The sequence below is a fragment of the Nuphar pumila genome, chromosome 12 (genome assembly GCF_984573655.1).
Source record: "Nuphar pumila chromosome 12, dmNupPumi1.hap1.1, whole genome shotgun sequence".
Lineage (NCBI taxonomy): Eukaryota > Viridiplantae > Streptophyta > Magnoliopsida > Nymphaeales > Nymphaeaceae > Nuphar > Nuphar pumila.
The window spans coordinates 99,544,204-99,565,330 of record NC_143260.1 but is presented as its reverse complement, the minus strand read 5'-3'; the positions used below and the strand labels follow the sequence as shown (position 1 = coordinate 99,565,330).

The 21,127-nt window shown below is 36.1% G+C and overlaps 1 protein-coding gene across 1 annotated transcript in view; it reads left to right on the top strand.

Moving 5' to 3' along the window:
* Positions 1-501: 501 nt before the first annotated feature.
* LOC149821300 (uncharacterized) overlaps positions 502-21,127 on the top strand; it is a 30,187-nt gene continuing 9,561 nt past the window's right edge. The window contains exons 1-8 of the mRNA XM_089983527.1: positions 502-596; positions 1,890-1,989; positions 2,327-2,454; positions 2,643-2,793; positions 2,963-3,069; positions 3,346-3,429; positions 3,549-3,597; positions 3,715-3,806. Coding sequence (XP_089839653.1) covers positions 595-596; positions 1,890-1,989; positions 2,327-2,454; positions 2,643-2,793; positions 2,963-3,069; positions 3,346-3,429; positions 3,549-3,597; positions 3,715-3,806 — 713 coding nt within the window. The 5' untranslated portion in view covers positions 502-594. The remainder of the gene's footprint in view (positions 597-1,889; positions 1,990-2,326; positions 2,455-2,642; positions 2,794-2,962; positions 3,070-3,345; positions 3,430-3,548; positions 3,598-3,714; positions 3,807-21,127) is intronic.

The window sequence follows — 21,127 nt, the reverse complement described above, 5'->3', positions numbered from 1 at the left end:
CTAGTGATGTTCCGTCACTGTCATTGTCAACCTAACCTACGTGTGGGTAGGCATGTCAACGGGTCGGGTTTACCCAGACCCGACCTGGATGAAACCTTATAGGATTCAGGTATGGTGACAAATAAGAAGACCCAATTAAGACCCGGTTTCGAACCTGAATGACCGATTAATACATTGACCCATGTATAGTTTGTGAAATTTTATACCAGACCCGGACCTGACTTGAGCTTCGATTAAGACTCCCAAAAATATTATTTTATCCGGTATGATCCGGGTCCGGTTCATGTAGTTTTTATTGGATCTGGGTATGATTTCTGTTATGGTACACCCAATTAGACCCGGGTCCGAACCCGATATCATATCTGAAAATCTAGTTCAAGTGTGGTTTCACCTGGGTCCGAACTAAACCCGACCCGTTGACACCCCTACCCGCGGGGTAACCGTCTCCGTTAGATCGGACGGCGCAGCGTTATCTCCAAATCGAAAAGAATTATTTAAAACCACAGAGAGAGAGAGAGAGAGAGTCGATTTCCCGGAGACTTCTAGGGTTCCTCGCCTTTTCCGATCCTCTACTTCCGGCATCCGATCGATCAAATGTACGGTGCATCTTCCTCCTCCTTTTTGTTTTTTTTTCTTTCGGGATTTTTGCCCTAGTTCGCCCCCTTCTTCTTTTTCTTGGGTTCTTGATTTTCTTTTTTTTTTTCTCGTTTATTTTTTCTGGATCTTCGTTGCACTGAATCGATTTTTGTTTCTTTTTTTCAACATCTGTCGTGCATGCTAGATGATTTGTACCGATTAGGGTTTCGAATTGGGTGTTAGTTTTCGGGATCTGTTGTGATTGATGATTCATATGCATTTTTTGGGGATTTTTCTGTGTAATTTCTGGAGGATTATCGATAGGAATGCGCATTTTGGTGAGATTGTGTTTTTCGTTTTTTCCTGTCTCGTGTGTTTTTTAAGGTTTTTAATCGACTTTCGCTTCTATAAATAATGCAAATTAACCAGCTGCGAGTTGCGTTGTGGATTTATTTGGTTTTTGTTGAATTAGCTCTTATATGATTGGTCGTACCTTGGAGGTTTCTACTTTGTTTTGTTTTGGGGTGGTTGATCTTTGGTGGGGGATTCACTCATTGTTGGTGTTGCATGGTTTCTTGATTGGTGGTTCAGGTTTTCAAGTTAAAATAACGATGGTGATGGTTTTGGGATTGGTTTTCCGTTATTTCCGGTTCTTTTATGCCCAATGTTTGTTGTGGAATTAGGGTTTTGAGGTTGCTTGTGAAGGCGTGCTCTCATTTTGGTTGGTCCTCGTTTTTGAGTTGTGGCCGTGCCTGCTCTCTTGTTGTTCTATGTGTGTCTGAACTAGGATTTTATTTATAGGAACTAGAAGCATGATGCTGGTGTGTGATTCTGCCGTTTTTATTTGCTATTCTTATTGTTCTTCCATGTCATTTTTGGTGGTGGAGGTTGCCATATTTATTTAGATAGTTTTGCATATCTTTCTTGTATTCTGTTCACAGGGCAAGCATGAGGTAAAGCCATTCAGGTTTAAGTGTTACAACCATTATGATTGTGCTTCTCTTCGTACTGCTTCTTCCATGAAAATTAACATGAAATTGCATGATCATGTATTGGTTTAGGTCTGTTGTCAGCCTTAGATACATAAAGAGTTGAACATTAACTTCCTATGTTCCTCAATCATCTTATGAGACAGACAATGGATCCTGCAAATTGTGCATGTCTTGTTTTGAACTGTGTATTTGTTTTCTTTATGCATATAATAGGCCAATGTGTTGTTGTGTGCATTTAAGTTAACTACTTTTAAGAGTTAACCAATGATGATAATGTGTTTGTCACTCTTGATTTTTATTGTAACTTGTTTTTTTCTTTAGGACCACCATGAGTGAGGAGGGAGAAAGATTATGCCCCTTGTGCACAGAGGAGATGGACTTGACGGACCAGCAGCTGAAGCCATGTAAATGTGGCTATGAGGTCTGAATTTCATTATTGATTCTGTCACTTTTGTATGCTTTAAACATGTGCAGATATTAAAACAAGCATCTTGTGTAGTTGTGTGGATTTAGATTTAGAACTTAGACTGTAGCTACAATTTGAGATAGCATGATGATTTTGGCTTGTGGTGTTTTGACTTATTGCTCAAGTACCATTCCCCTTTCTACTTTCTTAGCTCTCCTAATTAATAAATTGTCTATTTGGAAGTTGTTTTGATCATTGTAACTATTCTTTTCCTTTCTTGATTGAGTCCCCTTTGGTATTTCTTCATGAGAAATGTTTGGTGTATGCTTAATTCACTTCTTTTAACAAACAGGTATGTGTCTGGTGTTGGAACCATATCATGGATATGGCAGAAAAGGATGAAACAGAAGGGAGATGTCCTGCTTGTCGAACACCTTATGACAAAGAGAAAATTGTTGGAGCAACTGTCAACTGTGAAAGGTATGCTTCTTTGTGGCTCTTACTTTTCATAAAATTACTTAGTCCATGGTTGAGATCATTTGGCCTTTTCCTCTTCTTCCCATGGGATGCGAATGAAAATGAATTTCTGTGATTCATGGTTATTATCATGATTTTTCATTTAGTTTGCATCAGACTGTAAGTTTTAATCTTCTTTCCTGTTCAACTAGGTTGGCAGAAATGAATTCTGAGAGGAGACAGAAATTGCATAAGTCAAAGTCTAAAGCATCAGAAGGACGTAAGCATCTCAACAATGTCCGGGTGGTTCAGAGAAACCTGGTGTATGTTGTCGGAATACCTCCTAATTTAGCAGATGAAGAGGTATATCAATTGACTCCAATCTATTTTTCCTGTAACTTACCCCTCCATATCCTGCAGTGCATCTAAAAATTCCCATGTATTGATGTTTGAGTTTTGGTTACCATTCCTCTGGAGGTCATGAGGAATGTGCATGGTCATGATTTTTGATGGATTTTATCATTCTATGCAGATTCTTGAGCGGAGAGAGTATTTTGGCCAGTATGGGAAGGTTCTAAAGGTGTCTATTTCTCGAACTGCAGTTGGTGTTCCACATAGTACTAACAGTACTTTTAGTGTGTAAGTTGGATTAGCATCTCTGTACATCCATTTTACTTGGTATGATGTTTTCCCTCTGTTTTGTTGTAATGTAGTGATGCTTTTGGAGAAGTGATTGGTGATAAGGGATGCCTTGGGATGAACATCTGATTCTACGACATCTATTGTCATCAAATTAGTTCTCTTCCACTTGTGCAGTTTTGTTCTCTTTGTTTTCTACCTCTGTTGCCCACTTTATGCCATTCATCTGCTTGATGCAGTGATTGTGCTTTTTCTCATCTTTCCATTTTTTTCTAGATATATTACTTATACAAAAGAAGAGGAGGCGATTCGATGTATTCAAGCAGTGAACGGTTTTGTGTTGGAAGGAAAGCCTTTGAGGTTAATTGCATGCATCTTTTAAATGGCATTGTATTGTTTGATAACGTTATTTGGATGAAAAAGGTGGATTAAACAGGACAGCCAATTGATTTTTTGAACAAATAATGCTTCCTTTGCAGGGCACATTATGGAACTACAAAGTACTGCCATGCATGGTTAAAGAATATGGTATGGGGAGATTGTGTTTCAGAAAAAATCTTCAATTCATGTTTTGACATATAAGTGCATTGCATGCATATGTTGCTGTATTTTACTCCATTTATTGAAGCATATCATTTTGTTCAGCCTTGCAGCAATCCAGATTGTTTATATTTGCATGATATTGGAACCCAAGACGATAGTTTCACAAAAGATGAGGTGCTAACACCTTGTATCAGGTATGATGCAACACTTGCCTTTATTTGGATATTGCTTTTAATTATTATATTTGAATATGTTTTTGATGGATATCTTATGTGCTTATATCTGCATGATATTTTAAACTTTTTCTAAACCACACTTTAGATCATTTCCCCATTTCAATATGTTAAAATACATTGTGCTTGGATCTGCCTAATATGCTTTGTTTTCTAAAAAAAATGCCTAATATGGTGTAGGATTTTACAGTTGTTATTTTCACTATACATATCAGCATGATTTTGTGCAGAGTGTATATCAACTACTTGTACACTTTATTGGTATCTAGCAATGGTGATCCGAAAACTAAGTTTGACAAAAAACTGTTGTGCTTTTTGACTTGCACCATTCTGGCATTCGATTTGAAACCAAGTGCAGTGGCGCCGATTATCATGCTCAATGCCTCTTACGGTTCCATTCGATCCAATGTTGGATGGTACCAAAGAATGCTAAGGTTTTCTTGTTGTGAAGCATAGTCACCTATATCGTTAAAGGTAATTTCTTGTCGAGGTTTTTTCTTGAAGAGATTTTCAAAAGTTAGGGTTTCTTGGGAAAATCTTGGGAGTTTAAAAAATTGAAAAAATATAATAAGAAAAAAGATAAGAAAATAATAAGTCTTGTTTTTTTAAAATATAAAAGAAACAAAAAAATGTAAGCCTAAAATATAAAAATACGAGTTTTCCCTTAAAATATCATGATCAAGGTTGTAAGTATTGTATCGATACCTATATCGGTTGGGCCCAAAGTGATACCATATCGTATTGTATTGTAAAATATCATAATTTTTAATAATTTTTTTTTCAAAAATTGAAAAAATTAAGAAAAAGTAGCAAAAATTCTAAAAAAATCATATCACATGAAACAATGATGAATTGCACAAAATACAACCATAAAATCACATATGAAGCAATTATGTCTCCATGAGCTACTGCTATGAATGCATATATCATAAGAAAAATGTAAATTGTGAAATAATAAACAACAACACTAAGCTAACAAGTCATAAGATCCATAACAATGCATGTTTATATAAACTAAAAAAAATCCCCAAGTGTCTCAATACTTAAAAATTTTACATAACTATTTTTTTTAAGTTCAAACAAAAATGAAGAATTCTTCTTCTTGCAAGAAATCAAGCCCTAAATCACTCTCAAATTCTTTAGGAGTGAACACAAACTTACCTTAAGGAGTTTTCTTATATATTTCAAAAAAAAAAAAAAACCCGAATTGAGTGCAATATAAAATGGACTAATAGCTAAGTCACACGGATTCGGCTAAAAGGTCGACGCACCCGCGTCGACACGCCCCAACACGGGTGCGACTTCAGACACAGGGCAGACACGATCAACTAAGTGTCAGACTTGGTCAACACACCGGGGCCGAATTCGTCCACATTTTGGACTTGGTCAACTTTGACTGAGTCTATTTTTGTCCATTTATTAAAATTAATTTGGACTCGGCAGACCCGACCCAGATCCAAGATGGTATCGGGGTCGTATCTTATTATTGTTATATATATATATATATATATATATATATATATATATATATATATATAACCGTGTCTCCGTGTCCAAATTTTTTGAAATTGCTCCGTACCCGTACCGCACCCATGTGACATAGACTAATAGTGTATCGTGGTGATACACCCGATACAGGTACGGTACACACCCGTATCTCGATATGGGTGTGTATCGTATCAATTAGGCCCAAAGTAACGATACGTATCGTACAATACAATACGATACTTACAACATTGATCCTGACATTATCATGATATTATTGCGATAATATCATGACATTTTGAGTTTTGGTGATATTTTGAAAATATCACTATATATTGCCTATAATATTGGCTGACCTTAAATCACTAATATTATTGCGATATTTCAAAATATCTGCGATATTGTTGACTTTAGTGTCAATATATTTCAGCTTAGACCTTTACATTGTCACAATCAAAATGCCATTCATATTGCTACAATCCAGAGTTTAACAAATGCACCAAGGACATTTATATTGATTGTCACTGCTGTCGCCAAGAGTATCTTGCAGAAACTATCTCACTACCATGTGTACCATCTTCACCCCAAGTTGCAGATTTCTTCACCAAAGCACACTCATCTTCATGTTTTCATGTTCTACTTTCCAAACTCTTGATGATTTCTTTCACATTGCCTAGAGTTTGAGGGTGTGTTAAAACTAGTATTTATTATGGTGTGTGTGTCTATATATTATATATAGGACCATCATGGGTATAGTGGTCATTTTTTTCCTCATGCACATATCTATCTATCTATATATATATATATATATATATATATATATATATATATATATATATATATATATATATATATATATATATATTGGTCTAGAGTTTAGTAAGGACATTAAGGCAAATTTTTTTTGTGTAATTTGTTTTCCTATCTTGTATTGTATTACTATACAAGTATCAACCTCCCTACTTGAAGCAAGGAAAGCTATTCAATTATTCATGGCTCACACTTGCTCTCTTCTTTTCCATTGTGAATCAGTTTGCTTGAAGAATAAATCTAAATCTAAATACAGACAAAAACACATGCACACACATGCAACATGTCAATTGAAGTGCGAAAGTCCCTTTCCTAAGGACATTTATGTAGTCACACACACTTGTTGCTTGCAAACATGCACTATGTAGTAAAAAACACTAGGCAGAAATAAGGTTTATTTTTGGATGAAAATTGAGAAGATAAAACATTGACAATTGCTAAAATGTGGTAAGTTTTCCTAACATTGTATTTCAAAGCTTTAATATTTTCTTCTTAGTTAGCCTCTTGAGGAGTCACCTAAGGGGCCAAACTCTAGTTAACCGATGGCTAGGCATTGGGCCAATATCCTAAACGATACCTAGATAAGCTATTAGGCTCCAAGGTTGTACATATCGTATCATAACCCATATCGGTCAAGCCCAAAATAAAATACATATTGTATCATATCATAAAAAATGTAAATTTTGATTTTCTTTTTAAATTCTAAAAAAATATAAAAAATCAGAAAAAATTAGCAAAATTTTTAAAAAATCATAACACAAAACAATGATGAAATGCATAAAATGCAACTATAAAATCACTTGTGAAGCATTTATGTCTCTGCGAGCTATATAACACATCATCAATTATCAAATCTCACAAGAACAAAGCAAAATAGTAATATCTTTAATTAAGAACATGCCACAAGATTCATCAAAAAGCAAAAAAACCAAGTTTATAAATATTTAATAATTACAAAATACAATACATAACCAACTTTTTAAGAAGTATACCATCCATCATCATCATTATCTTCTTATTTTTCATCTTCTTCTCTTCCTTCGACATTCAAATCATCTCCAATATATGTGAGGTCTTCATCATCTACGTCCTGAGCTCCCTTCACGTTTATCCATTGAATGTCCTCTTCATTCTTGAGGTCAACATCTTCTTCAACCCATTCATCCAATACATCAAAGAACGAGTTCAAATTGTTATTTGTGCCTCCTTGATGACAACTTTTCCATTTGCCTAAAAAGATAACATTAAAATTTAAAATTAATTGAGTTTTGTATGTATAAAAAATATCAAATAACACATGAATCAGACAAATAAACTTTATAAATTTAAAATCACCTTTGCCTCAATCGTATGTTGTAGTGAACATACACAAAGTCATTGAGCCTTTTATGCTCTAATCTGTTCCTTCACTTTGTATGAATCTGCCTGAAGATGCTCCAATTTCTTTCGCATCCACTTGCACTGCATGTTTGACTTAGGATGCGAACAACAAAAGTTCTTAGGTTTGGAACATCACTTCTAAACCTAGTCCACCGCATGTTTGAAAAAAAAACAAAAAAAAATGAGAAATCAATAAAACAATAATTGGTACATATCATACAAAACATCATAACTAAATAACAACATGAAATTAAAATTGAAATAGACAAATAAATTACCTGGCACACTATATCATGCAATGCATTGTCGTAAAATTCTATTTTCTTGTGAATTTGATATTTAATACCATAATCAGGGTTCAACCTTTCAATGCAATCAAAGAGACCCGTGTTGACTTCCTTGTCCATCTTAAACGTAGGGGAGTATCTAAATGCATGATTTAAATAATACACTACAACAGGAATAGGTTGATGAAGTTGCCCGGTCCACCTATGATCAATGATGTTCTATATAGGCAAATACATTTTTTTTTCATTTAAATGATCTCTAATGTCCTCTTTTGCTTTATCCATGGCCTCATAGAGATAACCAATAACTGGTTTGTCTTCGTTGCCAACCAATTGAAGCACCTTCACCAAAGGTATACTTATTATCAACAACTTAATACATGAATCCCAAAATTCACTTCTAAATACCAAGGTTGTAAGTATCTTATCGTAACCTGTATCAGTTGGGCCCAAAATAAGATACATAACATATCATAAAAAATCATAAATTTTGATTTTTTTAAAAACTTCTAAAAAAATAGAAAAATTAAGAAAAATAGCAAAACTTGTAAAAATTCATAACACACAAAACAATGATGAAATGCACAAAATGTAAACATAAAATCACATATGAAGCATTTATGTCTCTATGAGCTACATAAGACATCATCAAACATTAACTATCTCACAAGAACAATGCAAATTATTAAATATCTTGCAATTAAGAACATGCCAAAAGACTCATGCATTCCAAACAAAAAATATTATGGCAATAGATGTACTCGATTTTCAATCGGTTTTTGCTTACTACTTGAGTGCCTCATTGTCATGCTGGATCATCTAATGACATCTTTGTTGGAGGAGTGTGGTGCCTGATTTCTATCTTGATATAAATATTTAATTTTCGCGGATCGAACTTTGCGGTAAGTTGGCGAGGGGTTGTAGGGGGCAGCCCCCCCGCCCCCAAGGCAGATTTTTTTGGAGTAGCTTTGTAGTTTTACTCGTAATAAAGATTTATACCTTAACCCATTTTCTTGAGTGAAAAAAATGTGGAATTGCATTTTTTTACCTTAACCTACTTCTTTGGTGTTTGTACGATATATATATATATAATATAATATAATAATAAATAAATAATTTAAATACATGTGCAAGTGTGTCAAAATTATTAAATATACACTCATTTACACATGATAAGATAACTATGCAGGTTATGGTAAACCTCTCTTATTGTGCTTGCTGGTTATGGTAAAAGAGGGTAACTTGTGTTGGTTACGATAACCCCCCTTGCAGGTTACGGTAAAAGATGGTAACCTGTGCTTGTTACAGTAAAATAGGGTAACCTGTGCTGATTACGATAACTACCCTTGCAGGTTACAGTAAAAGAGGGTAACCTGTGTTGGTTACGATAACTACCCTTGCAGGTTACAGTAAAAGAGGGTAACCTGTGCTGGTTATGATAAAAGAGGGTAACCTATGTTGGTTACGATAACCACTCTTGCAGGTTACAAGTAAAAGAGAGTAACCTGTGTTGGTTACGATAACCACCCTTGTAAGTTACAGTAAAAGAGGATAACCTGTGCTGGTTACGGTAAAGGAGGGTAATATGTGCTGGTTGCAGTAAATCAGTCACGTATCACCCTCCCAAGCATCTACCTATGTCGTGGCTGGTACCCATAAAGTAGGAAGACAAGGAGGATGTGGTGGTTACACACAATATCCATGATGGAATGACTTCCATCATGGGATGCTAAATTTAAGGAAACAACTCTATAAAAGAGAGAAGTTATGTAAGTTCAAGGGAGAAAAAAAGAGGGGATAGATAAAATGAAAAAGCAAATTGCCAAAATGACATTGAATTCAAGGAAGCCCAAGAAGACACGAGGATCCGATCGACTCACAAGCCCTCATCTTCTTTTCCCTTTATCTCTCTTTTATTTTTCTTTTCACTTGTAATCTAAGCTCTGGGAATTAGAAGCTATTGTAAAAGTGAAGAGATCCCAAAATAAAGTTTGAAGTTTTCATATTTCAATTTGAGTGTTAAAAAATCAACACTCTAGTTTGGCACGCCCGGTGGGACCTTTGCCTACTTCTTATCTCCCTCTAAGAACTGCAATAATGGTGGGAAGAAACAAGAGTTCAAAAATCAAGTTGGTGCTCGCAAGCCAATTAAATGGCACCAACACTTTGCCTACTTTTGCGTACAACACTTTTTTTACTAGAATCCAAGCCAGAGTTACATTGATGCCCTTCGATAGCTTAGAAGGCTTAGCCTTGAAATTTGAAGCTTCTTCAAAGAGAAAAATGCTTAAAAGTATTTTCACTGCAACAAAAAATGAGATGCTGAAAGGCTCTCCTATGCAAAGAAAGCTGAAAGGCTCCTCTTTTTCACCAAAGAACGAGATGCCGAAAGTCTCTTCTACGCAAAGGATGCCGAAAGGCTCCTGTTTTTCACCAAAAAATGAGATGCCGAAAGACTCCTATGCAAAGGATGTCGAAAGACTCCTTTCTTCTATCCAAAAATAAGATGTCGAAAGATTCTCCTACAAAGTGGATGTCAAAGTGCTCCTAAATATTTCAAAGAAAGGGATATTGAATGGTTTCCCTTACGTTCAAGAAAAGATACGTAAAAGTCCTTTCCTTAACATGAAAGAAGAAAATAGTTGGACTTTAGTGGTTCCCAAAAAATTACGTTCCTTGAGAAAGAGATCTTTGAAAAAATGCATCTTGTGTTATGTCTCCTATGGTGATGCATGAAGGGAAACCAACATCCATGCTAGTAAAGGTGACATCACCAACCTGCCAAACCCCTTTAACACCTGTGCTAGCACAGATGGCATCACTGGTTGGAAATATGATTCACCAGTCAGCCATAGCTTACTCGTACAAAAAAGGGTAATGTCATGTGCTGAAAAGGTGACATCACCAAAAAGAGAATTTTTTTTTCAACAAAGTTGACATCACCTACCAGCCAAAGCTTAGAGGTGACATCATCAATGGCAAAGGTGACATCACAAACCAACCAAAGTTCTTCAAGAGGAAAAGTGACATCACTTAAACCAAAGGTGACATCACTAACAACCAAGGCTCTACAACACTTGTGCTAGAAAAAGTAACATCACCAACCAACCAAACTTCATCAGCATCTGAGTCAGCACAAATGACATCATTAGTTGGAAATATGATGTCATCTACCAGCCAAAGCCAAGTAACTCCTGTCGGAGAATGGTGATATCATCAACTAGCCAAAGTATTACAACACTATCGTACAAAGTGATGACATCACCTACTTGCCAAAGTCTCTCAACGCCGTCACTGGAGGTACCTTACAAGGTGGCATTAATTGCCAAAAATTATCATCACATGCCTTATTTTACTGCTAACCAGCCATGTAAAAAAGGATTTTGAAAAAATACTCCTAGATCCGAATATTCAAACCCACTATTTGAAGAAGATCCAATCTCACTTCCAAATACTGCAATGGCAGTGTCTGTTATGATGGACGAAGCATAAGAAGTATTGACCCCAAAAGAGCAATTGACATTACTCAGAAAAAAATTAGAAGAGAAAGAACTTGAAATAAATGCTTTGCTTAGTAAAGTGATGGAAAAAGAAGGAACATCAAATCCTCCTCATGCATCATCATCAGTATCACAATCCAGAGAAGGATAATTTCTTACAGAGGAAAGGTTCTTAAAAAAGCTCAATAGAAAATTTGAGCAATTTAAGGTAACAATGACTTTTGGATCTTCTTAAAGTTATTCTAAATCATATCCGGAACATGTGGATAATGTCCCTTATCCTCCAAATTACCAACCCCCTGTGTTTACTAGATTTAACGGGTTGGGGTGTCCAAGATGACACTTAACTCATTTCATAGCCTAATGTGGGGACACAAGAAATAACAAAGATTATTATTTAAGACAATTTGTCTTATCATTGGAAGGACCTGCATTTACTTGGTATGGCAATTTAAGTCCACACTTGGTAATGAGTTGGGAAGAAATGCAGGATAAATTCTTGGCTAGGTTTTATAGTCAACAAAGAATCATCACTACCTCTGATTTAGTGGAAACTAAGCAAAGACCAGATGAACCAGTCATGAATTTTATATCCAGATGGAGGGATATAGTTGTCTTATGTGAAGAGCAATTGATTGAAGCACGAGCTGTAAAGATGCGTATAAAAAACTTGCAACCATCTATCTCACGTTACATGATGTCAATAAAACAAAAAACATTTATTCAGCTCTCAAACATTGCCCAGAATATCGAAAGGACCTATGATAGGTCTAAGATAAATATTGATGAAAAGAGAAAAAATATCCGCAATAAGGGTAATGCATATTGCAATGTGGCTGACACGATGTCAAATCTCAAACCAAGGGTTAATGAACCTAATGAAAAGAGTAAAGACACCAAAGTTGATGGTAACAAAAAAAGTAGTAAAGATCGTAAGACCAAGATTACCTTGGAAGAGAAGTTAAAGAAGAAATACTCTTTTAATGATGATGACGTAGAAGAGATTTTGGAGTACATGTTAGAAATGGAAATGATTGAGCTTTCAGAGTGCAAGAGACTAAGGGAAGCGAAACAGATAAACAACCCTAAGTACTGCAAATATCATCATCTTACTAGTCACAAGACAAAAGATTGCTTTGTTCTAAAGGACTTTATTCAAGACAAGATTAATAAAAAAGAGTTATGCTTAGAAAGATGGGCACCATCCAAAGAAGTATCGGCAAATATGACCACCATACAATTTGGTTCACTTCCTAATAGACTTGCCACAAGCTGGATTGGCTCATCCAATTCCGCCTCTTGATGCCCAAATGACTCCCCTCTGAACCTCAAATAATAATACAACCAGATTCTTTAGAAACACAAGAAGTTCAATAAACAGAGATTGTTGTTGGGATTTTAACTCATGCTATGAGAGTTCTGGTACTACCTGATGGGTATGACGACAATCCAAGGTATATAACATGTGCTCAAAAGTTGCAAGACCAGGAGTGTGTTCGTGCCTGGATTGAAGAAAGCCAAAAACAAAATTCTGAACCAATCGTACCTACAGGGTGGGGAGAAGAATTTAAAGTTGAAATGGTACCTTACAATGTAAAGATTGAAGAAATTCAAGCAAAAGATGAATGATCAAAATCCATCGCACTAGGAGCTATGAAACTGAGGTCAAGTAGGCAATTGCCAGAAAGACAAACACCTACTCATCAACCAGTTTAAGAAGAAAGCCAAAATCGAAGGGGGCGTCTACCTATAGTTCATGAAAATGTTGAAGTATCTGTCAAGTATAATGTAACCGCTCATCTAAAAAAGATACCAGCATTATTAAGTCTATATGATGCCCTCACGTTATCTCCTGAGATACGTCAATTGTTAATACAAACACTTAGTCAACTAGAGTGACATATGACAGAAATTAAGGAAAATGGTGATGAATCTGTTGGAGAGATATTAAGTTGTTTTGCCTGCATATCATTTTCTGAAAAAGATTTTCAAAATGTTAAGAAACCCTGCAATCGACCTTTGTTTGTCACAAGAACATTTGAATCACAAAGGATTTCCCGAATCATGATTGATTATGGATTCAGAGTAAACCTCCTCTCTTTAAAAGCCTTATCAAATCTTGGATTTTTTGTGGGGCAACAGATGAGATCCAAACTCATGATACAAGGGTTTAATCAAGATGGTCAAAGATCCCTTGGGGCTATTGAACTTAAAGTAACCATTGAAGAGCTCTTATCAATGGTTAAATTTCATGTCATTGATGCTACCACATCATATAATGCACTTTTAGGAAGACCATAGATACATGATAATGGAGTGGTGATATCTTCACTACATCAATGTTTCAAATTCCTTAAAAATGGAGTCGTAAAAGCAAAAAAAGTAGATCTTAACCCAGTTTTTGGAATTGAAGCAGACTTCGCTGATGCAAAGTTCTATGAAATTGCCTCCTCATTGATCAAAGAAACATCATTATCTAAAAATGCATGGAGTGCAGTTTGTCCATTGACTGATATAGATCAAGAAATGGTTGAGTCTCCAGCCATAATGATCCTTCCAAGAAGAAAGAAAGATAAGGCAATTTGCTTTCTAAAAGAAAAAATATTGCAATAAGAGATATTAAATGCCCTCAAAAGGAAGAAGAGCCTCAACAAATCAAAATCCCTACTAAAAATATATAGTCAAAATGTTAGAAAGATGATGCAGAAGATGGGATATGACCTTGATAACCCTCAAAGCTTAAAGGGTGGAGGAATATCCCTATCTTAGACTTAGAGAAAAAGAGATCCTACCCAAAGATGGAGTCTTAAATCGAAAAGGTAAAGTGGGAATAGGTTACTAACAAACCATCATGTTAGAAAAGAAATATAGAGTACATCACATCTTTGCAGATGATACAAAGGAGGATAGAGAGTTTATTCAAGAACAACTAGCACCTCCTAGCATCGAAGATGGAACACATGCAACAATTGATGAATTACAAGAAGTAAACCTTGGCACAAAAGAAGATCCAAAGATTACCTTTATAAGTGCATCTCTATCAGAAACCAAAGTGGAACAATATATTGCATTACTAAAGAAATTTCAAGATGTATTTGCGTGGTCTTATCGAGATATGCCAAGATTAGATGCAAATGTTGCACTGCATTGATTATCGGTTTTACCAGGTAAAAAGCCGATCAAACAAACCTAACGAAGAATGCGACCAGAACTTGTTGAGCAAGTCGAAATTGAAATTAAAAAGTTGATTGCAGTAGGTTTTATCCGTGAAGTCAAATATCCTATTTGGTTGACAAATATTGTGCCTGTAAGAAAGAAAAATGGCCAAATCAGGATTTGTGTTGACTTCAACGATCTAAATGCTGCATGCTGCATGCCCAAAGGATAACTTTCCTCTTCCAATTACTGAATTACTTGTGGATGATCTAACAAAATACCAAATCTTATCCTTTATGGATGGGTTTTCAGGGTATAACCAAATCAAGATGCATCCAAGCGATGAAGAGTTGACAGCGTTTCGAACACCAATAAGCATATTCTGTTATACAGTTATGCCTTTTGGATTAAAAAATGCAGGTGCAACTTATCAACGTGCAATGCAAGTAATATTTTATGGCATGCTTCATCAAATTGTTGAGTGCTATGTTGATGACTTAGTTGTTAAATCTTCAGATAAAGATGATCATATTGCTCATCTGCGTAGAGTTTTCTGCAGATTTCGTGGGATGAAGCTTCAAATGAACCCATCAAAATGTGCTTTCAGAGTAAATTCAGGAAAATTTCTTGGCTTTATTGTCCGGGATAGAGGTATTTAAATTTATCCAATTAAAATAAAAGCCATCGTGGACATGCCTCCACCAAGAACCATAAAAGAATTAAGAAGTCTGAAAGGACAATTAGCCTATATCAGAAGATTTATATCAAATCTTGATGGTAGGTGTCAACCCTTCTCACATTTGACAAAAAAAGGGGTCCCATTTGTATGGGACCAAATGTATTTGATGCTATAAAAAAATACTTGCTATCACCTTTAGTGTTGTCAGCTCCTATTAAAGGGCAACCTCTTATCCTATATATTGCAACATTGGATAAATCGCTGGGTGCACCTCTTGCCCAACAAAATGACAAGGGATAGGAGAATGCTTTATACTACCTTAGTCGAGTTCTGCTAGACACAAGAACTCAGTATTCAACAATTGAAAAGTATTGCTTAGCACTAGTGTTTGCCACTCAAAAGCTTAGGCACTACTTACTCACTCATGAGATCCAACTAATCTCTAAAATAGACCCCCTTAAGCATATGCTCTAAAAAACATTATTGTATGGTAGATTTGCAAAATGGGTAAGGATGTTACCAAATTTAGCATTTCTTTTGTCCACCAAAAAGCAATCAAGGGTCCAGCATTGGCGAATTTTCTTGCTAACCATCCAGTCCCAGACAATTCACCTTTATGTGATTTACTTGATGAAGATGTGTTAATTGTAGGAGAAAAACTTTCATGGAAATTGTATTTTGATGGGGCATCACAAAACAACAAAGCTGGAGTTGACGTAGTATTTATTACGCCCGAAAACGCTATGATACCCCATGCATATACAATTCCAACCTTTGGTTCTAATAATGATGCCGAATTTATTGCTCTCACTTTAGGATTATCGATTGCAGGTACCATGAAAATAAAGAAACTTAAAGTTTATGGTGATTTGAAGTTGGTAATCAATCAATTGAAAGGTATATATGAGATTCGAAAACCCACTCTTGAGCCTTGTTACTTAAAAGTAAAAGGTTTACTGAATAATTTTGATGAAGCCATCATTACTTATATGCCGAGAAGTTTTAATTCTCAGGCTAATGCACTTCCAAAGTTAGCAACATCATTTGACATCAGCAAGGAAATACAAGAAAAAGTCTTGGTGGCATTGTATCACACACTACCAAAAGATCAAGAAATGCAAATTCTATAACCAAGTCAACAACGTTCCTAATGCATTTGTGAACATCATTACTTATGTAGATGACACATACCTGAGTGATGTTGTTAGAGAACAACTTATTTAGAAATTGTATTACAAAGCGATATACGCTTAAGGTGAATATGTTGGCATCATCCTATCTGGGCAAAAGAGTATTTACATGCCTTCACCCTCACGAGTGCAATAGATTTGCCTTCAGTAAGCTATGAGGCATTAATAGTAGGCTTAAAAATGACTGCAAAAAAAAAAAAAAAGAAGAATTCGGTGCCTCATCATCCATGGAGATTATCAAGTCAAAAGGGCACACATTGATGCTTTAAATGATATTGAATGATCTCAATTACCATATATCATAGGATACTAAATAACTAACAGATTCATTTGATATCCTAATTTTTGGTATAAATGATCCGGTTTCACTTGATCATGCTCTACAATTAGCTCGATATGCCAAAAAGCATCAATTCTAGAAGAAGGTGAATTTCGGATAAGCATAGGAACTCAAACAGTCCTAGCCAGGATGTATAATCATATGCCAATACCAATTAGGCCTTATTCCATGCCAAGACATATTGAGCATGAAGGCAATATAATGGGGCAAGCAGGACCTTTTCGCCTATCAATCACGAGCAAGTGAAATCGCTTCTCGAAGCATACAAGATAACGCACAATATACTAATTTTGTAAGTTCAAAGTTCTCAAAATAGTTGTTCCCCAATCCCTAACGAGGATGAGGTAGCCACAGTTAATATGGTAACAATATAATTCACTGAAGAGGATTGGCAACAACCTATTTATGACTACCTACCAAAAGGGCAATTACTTCAAAAGCGAGAAAAATGTATACGAATAAGAAGGATGCCCTCTATGTCCGTGGTGTTAAATGACACCCTCTATCGAAGATCTTATGATGGAATTCTTTTGAGATGTCTCACAAGAAGAGAAGCTACTATAGCATTACATGAAGCCCATCAAGGATCTTGTGGTGCTCACCAACCCGGGCCAAAATTGGGTAATCAATTACGAAGAGTCGGTTACTATTGGCTCATCTTGATATCAAATGCAATTAAGTTTGCACGAAGTTGTAAGGTTTGCCAAATTCATGGTGACTTTATACATCAACCACATGACTACCTTACATGCCACGACTTATCTTAACCTTTTGCACCTTGAGGCCTAGATGTTATTGGTCCTATTGCTCCCAAGTCATCAATATATTTTGGCAGCTACTGATTATTTTTCTAAATGGGCTGAAGTTATACCTGTCAGAACGATAACTCGAGCAATAGTAGCAAATTTTCTGCGGGCCAACATCATTTATCGATTTGGAATCCCAAAGTCAACAACTTTTGATAATGAGACTCCATTTAAAAATCAAGTGATAGAAAAACTTTGCATAAAGTTCAAAATCAAGCAAAATTTTTCATTGCTTTATCATCTCCCAACAAATGGATTGGCCGAGGCATTTAATAAAACTTTGTGCAAGTTTTTGAAAAAAAGATAGTTGGCGACAACAAAAGAAATTAGCATGAAAAGTTGGGTGAAGCTCTTTGGGCGTATCAAACGACATACAAAACGATCACCAATTGTACCTCATATTCCCTTGTCTACGATTTTGAAGCAATATTACCCTTGGAAGTCCAGTTCAAATCTTTAAGGGTAGCACTTAGTAACTCATTGACTCAAGAAGAAAGAGCTCGAATTCGTTAGGTTGAACTTGATTCTTTAGATGAAAGAAGGTTTCAAGCTCATCAATCTTTTCAAGTTTATCAAGCAAGAACGGCTAATGCATATGATCAAAATGTAAAGTATAGGTCATTCAAAAAGGGAGATCTAGTGCTGATGATGTGACACCCTATTATTCCATCTCAACGTTCTCGTGGTAAATTCGAGCTCAAATGGGAGGGGCCGTATGTGGTTCAGAAGGTGTTTGCGAATGGGGCTTATAGGGTGACATCTCTAGATGGTGAATATGTTTTCCTGTCGTAAATTACCGCTTTTTAAAAAAATACTTTGCATGAAAGGAAATGCTCCTAGCCGCAAGAGCCTAAACTGCACGGAGAGCGCTCTTTGCTGCAAGAGCTTAAACTGCACGAAGACTACTTTTACTACATGAGTATAAACTGTACAGATAATTACTCTGAGAAAAAGCCTCGCACGAATATAAACGGCTTAGGAGCATTAAATAGTTTTGTTTTCTCTTTCAAATGTCGTAACTCCATGCACGAGTATAAACTGCTAATAAAAATATGCCTAATAAATTGCTTTGTAGTTTAAGTTAAAAAGTTTTTCCTCCTTGTCGCATGAGGTTAAACTGCATGGTAATTGTTAGGTCATTCTCATATATGGCCTAATAACACGTATGGTTTGTTGATGAACATGAAAAATGCCAAGGAGTTGTTAAAGAAGCGTCAAAGGTTTGAAATGGAGAATGTCATTGAAGACAACAATACAAAATTAAAGAACTCTAAAATGTAAATATCAATTCTCCATATAAAAAAAACAAAGGAAAGAAACTGTTATTCATAGCTGGAATAATTTGTCTTCGGTGTTGCTGACGACATTATCTATAAGCTAAACATCACATAAAAATGTTAATGCGCTCTTTGAGAGTCCTTTCTTCTTGGTGGATAATACAAATCCACTGGATGCTAATAAAGTTAAAGTTTTGACTTTTTGAGTTGGATTCACCTGTTCGATATTGTTCATGGACCCGACTAAAGTAGGCAACACTTATAATCTATGGGCCTAGATCCATGTCCACACACGTTCAGGTTCGAATCCAGCTTGAGCCCTTTTGAGGATCGAGTCCAGATCTATGATTTGTCAAACACTGAATCCAAAGAAAAAAAAAACGAATCCAAACCTCGTGCCCTTTCGAGAAGTGAGTGAGGATCCAATCCAAGCTTTTTTCGGGTCTAATAAGAAAATGGATCCAAACCTCATGTCCTTTCGGGACGTGAGTGAAGATTCAACTCAGGCCCTTTCGGGTCCAATAAGTAAAATTGATCTAAACTTCACGCCCTTTCGAGAAGTGAGTGAAGATCTAACTTAGGCCCTTTTGGGACCAATAAGAAAAGAAACAGATCCAAACCTCACGTCCTTTCGAGAAGTGAGTAAAGATCCAGTCTAGGCCCTTTCGGGTCCAAGAAAAGAAAATGATCCAAAACTCACGTCCTTTTGGGAAGTGAGTGAAGATCCAACTTAGGCTCTTTCAGGTTTAATAAGAAAAGTAAAATGGATCCAAACCTCATGCCCTTTTTAGAAGTGAGTGGGGATCCAATTCAAGCCCTTTTTCGGGTCTAATAAGAAAATGAATCCAAACCTCACGTCCTTTCGGAAAGTGAGTGAGGATCCAACTTAGGCCCTTTCGGGTCCAATAAGTAAAATGGATCCAAACCTCATGCCCTTTCAGAAAGTGAGTGAAGATCTAACTTAGGCATTTTCGGGTCCAATAAGAAAAAAAAAAAACAAATCCAAACCTCACACCCTTTCGAGAAGTGAGTGAAGATCCAGTCTAGGCCCTTTCGGATCCTAGAAAAGAAAACGATCCAAACATCAAACCCTTTTGGGAAGTGAGTGAAGATCCAACTTAGGCCCTTTCGGGATCAATAATTGATCCAAACCTCACTTCCTTTCGAGAAGTGAGTTAAGATCCAACTCAGGCCTTCTTGGGTCCAATAAGAAAAGTAAAATGGATCTAAACCTCACGCTCTTTCGAGAAGTGAGTTAAGATCCAACTCAGGCCCTTTCAGGTCCAATAAGAAAAAAAACAGATCCAAACCTCACACCCTTTTGAGAAGTGAGTAAAGATCCAATTGAGGCCTTATCGGGTCCAATAAGTAAAATGGATCCAAACCTCACGCATTTTCGAGAAGTGAGTGAAGATCCAACTCAGGCTCTTTCAGGTCCAATAAGAAAAGTAAAATGGATCCAAACTTCATGCCCTTTCTAAAAGTGAGTGAGGATTCAATTCAAGCCCTTTTTGGGTCTAATAAGAAAATAGATCCAAACCTCACGCTCTTTCGAGAAGTAAGTGAAGATCCAATTCATGCCCTTTTGGGTTCAACAAGTAAAATGAATCCAAACTTCACGCCCTTTCAGGAAGTGAGTGAAGATTTAACTCAGGCCCTTTTAGGTTCAATAAGAAAAAAAACAGATCTAAACCTCACGCCCTTTCGAGAAGTGAGTTAAGATCCAACTAAAGCTCTTTCGGGTCCAATAGGAAAAGAAACCGATCTAAACCTCATGCCCTTTCGAGAAGTGAGTTAAGATCCAATTCAGGCCCTTTTGGGTCCAATAAGAAAAGTAAAACGGATCCAAACCTCATGCCCTTTCGAGAAGCGAGTTAAGATGTAACTCAGGCCCTTTTGGGTCCAATAAGAAAAAAAACTGATCCAAACCTCATGTCCTTTCGAGAAGTGACTTAAGATCCAACTTCAGGCCCTTTTGGGTCCAATAAGAAAAGAAACGTATCCAAGCCTCACGCCCTTTCGAGAAATGAGTTAAAATCCAACTCAGGCCCTTTTGGGTCGAATAAGAAAAGAAACAAATCCAAACCTCACACCCTTTCGGAAAGTGAGTAAAGATCCAATTCAAGCTGTTTCGGATTTAAAAAGTAAAATAGATCCAAACCTCACACCCTTTCAGAGATCCAATCTAAGTATCACGGCCAATCCCAAACTGAAGGTCATAACCAAAAAATTTTTGATCGCAAGTTTCTGGTTTCTATGATAACAAAGAGGATGACTTAATTGCAAAAAAAAATTGTGGATACAGGGACTGCTATTCTACCAACATCTACGGTTGAGAAAGAAAACAAAGAAATAAAAAAAGAAAAAAGAAA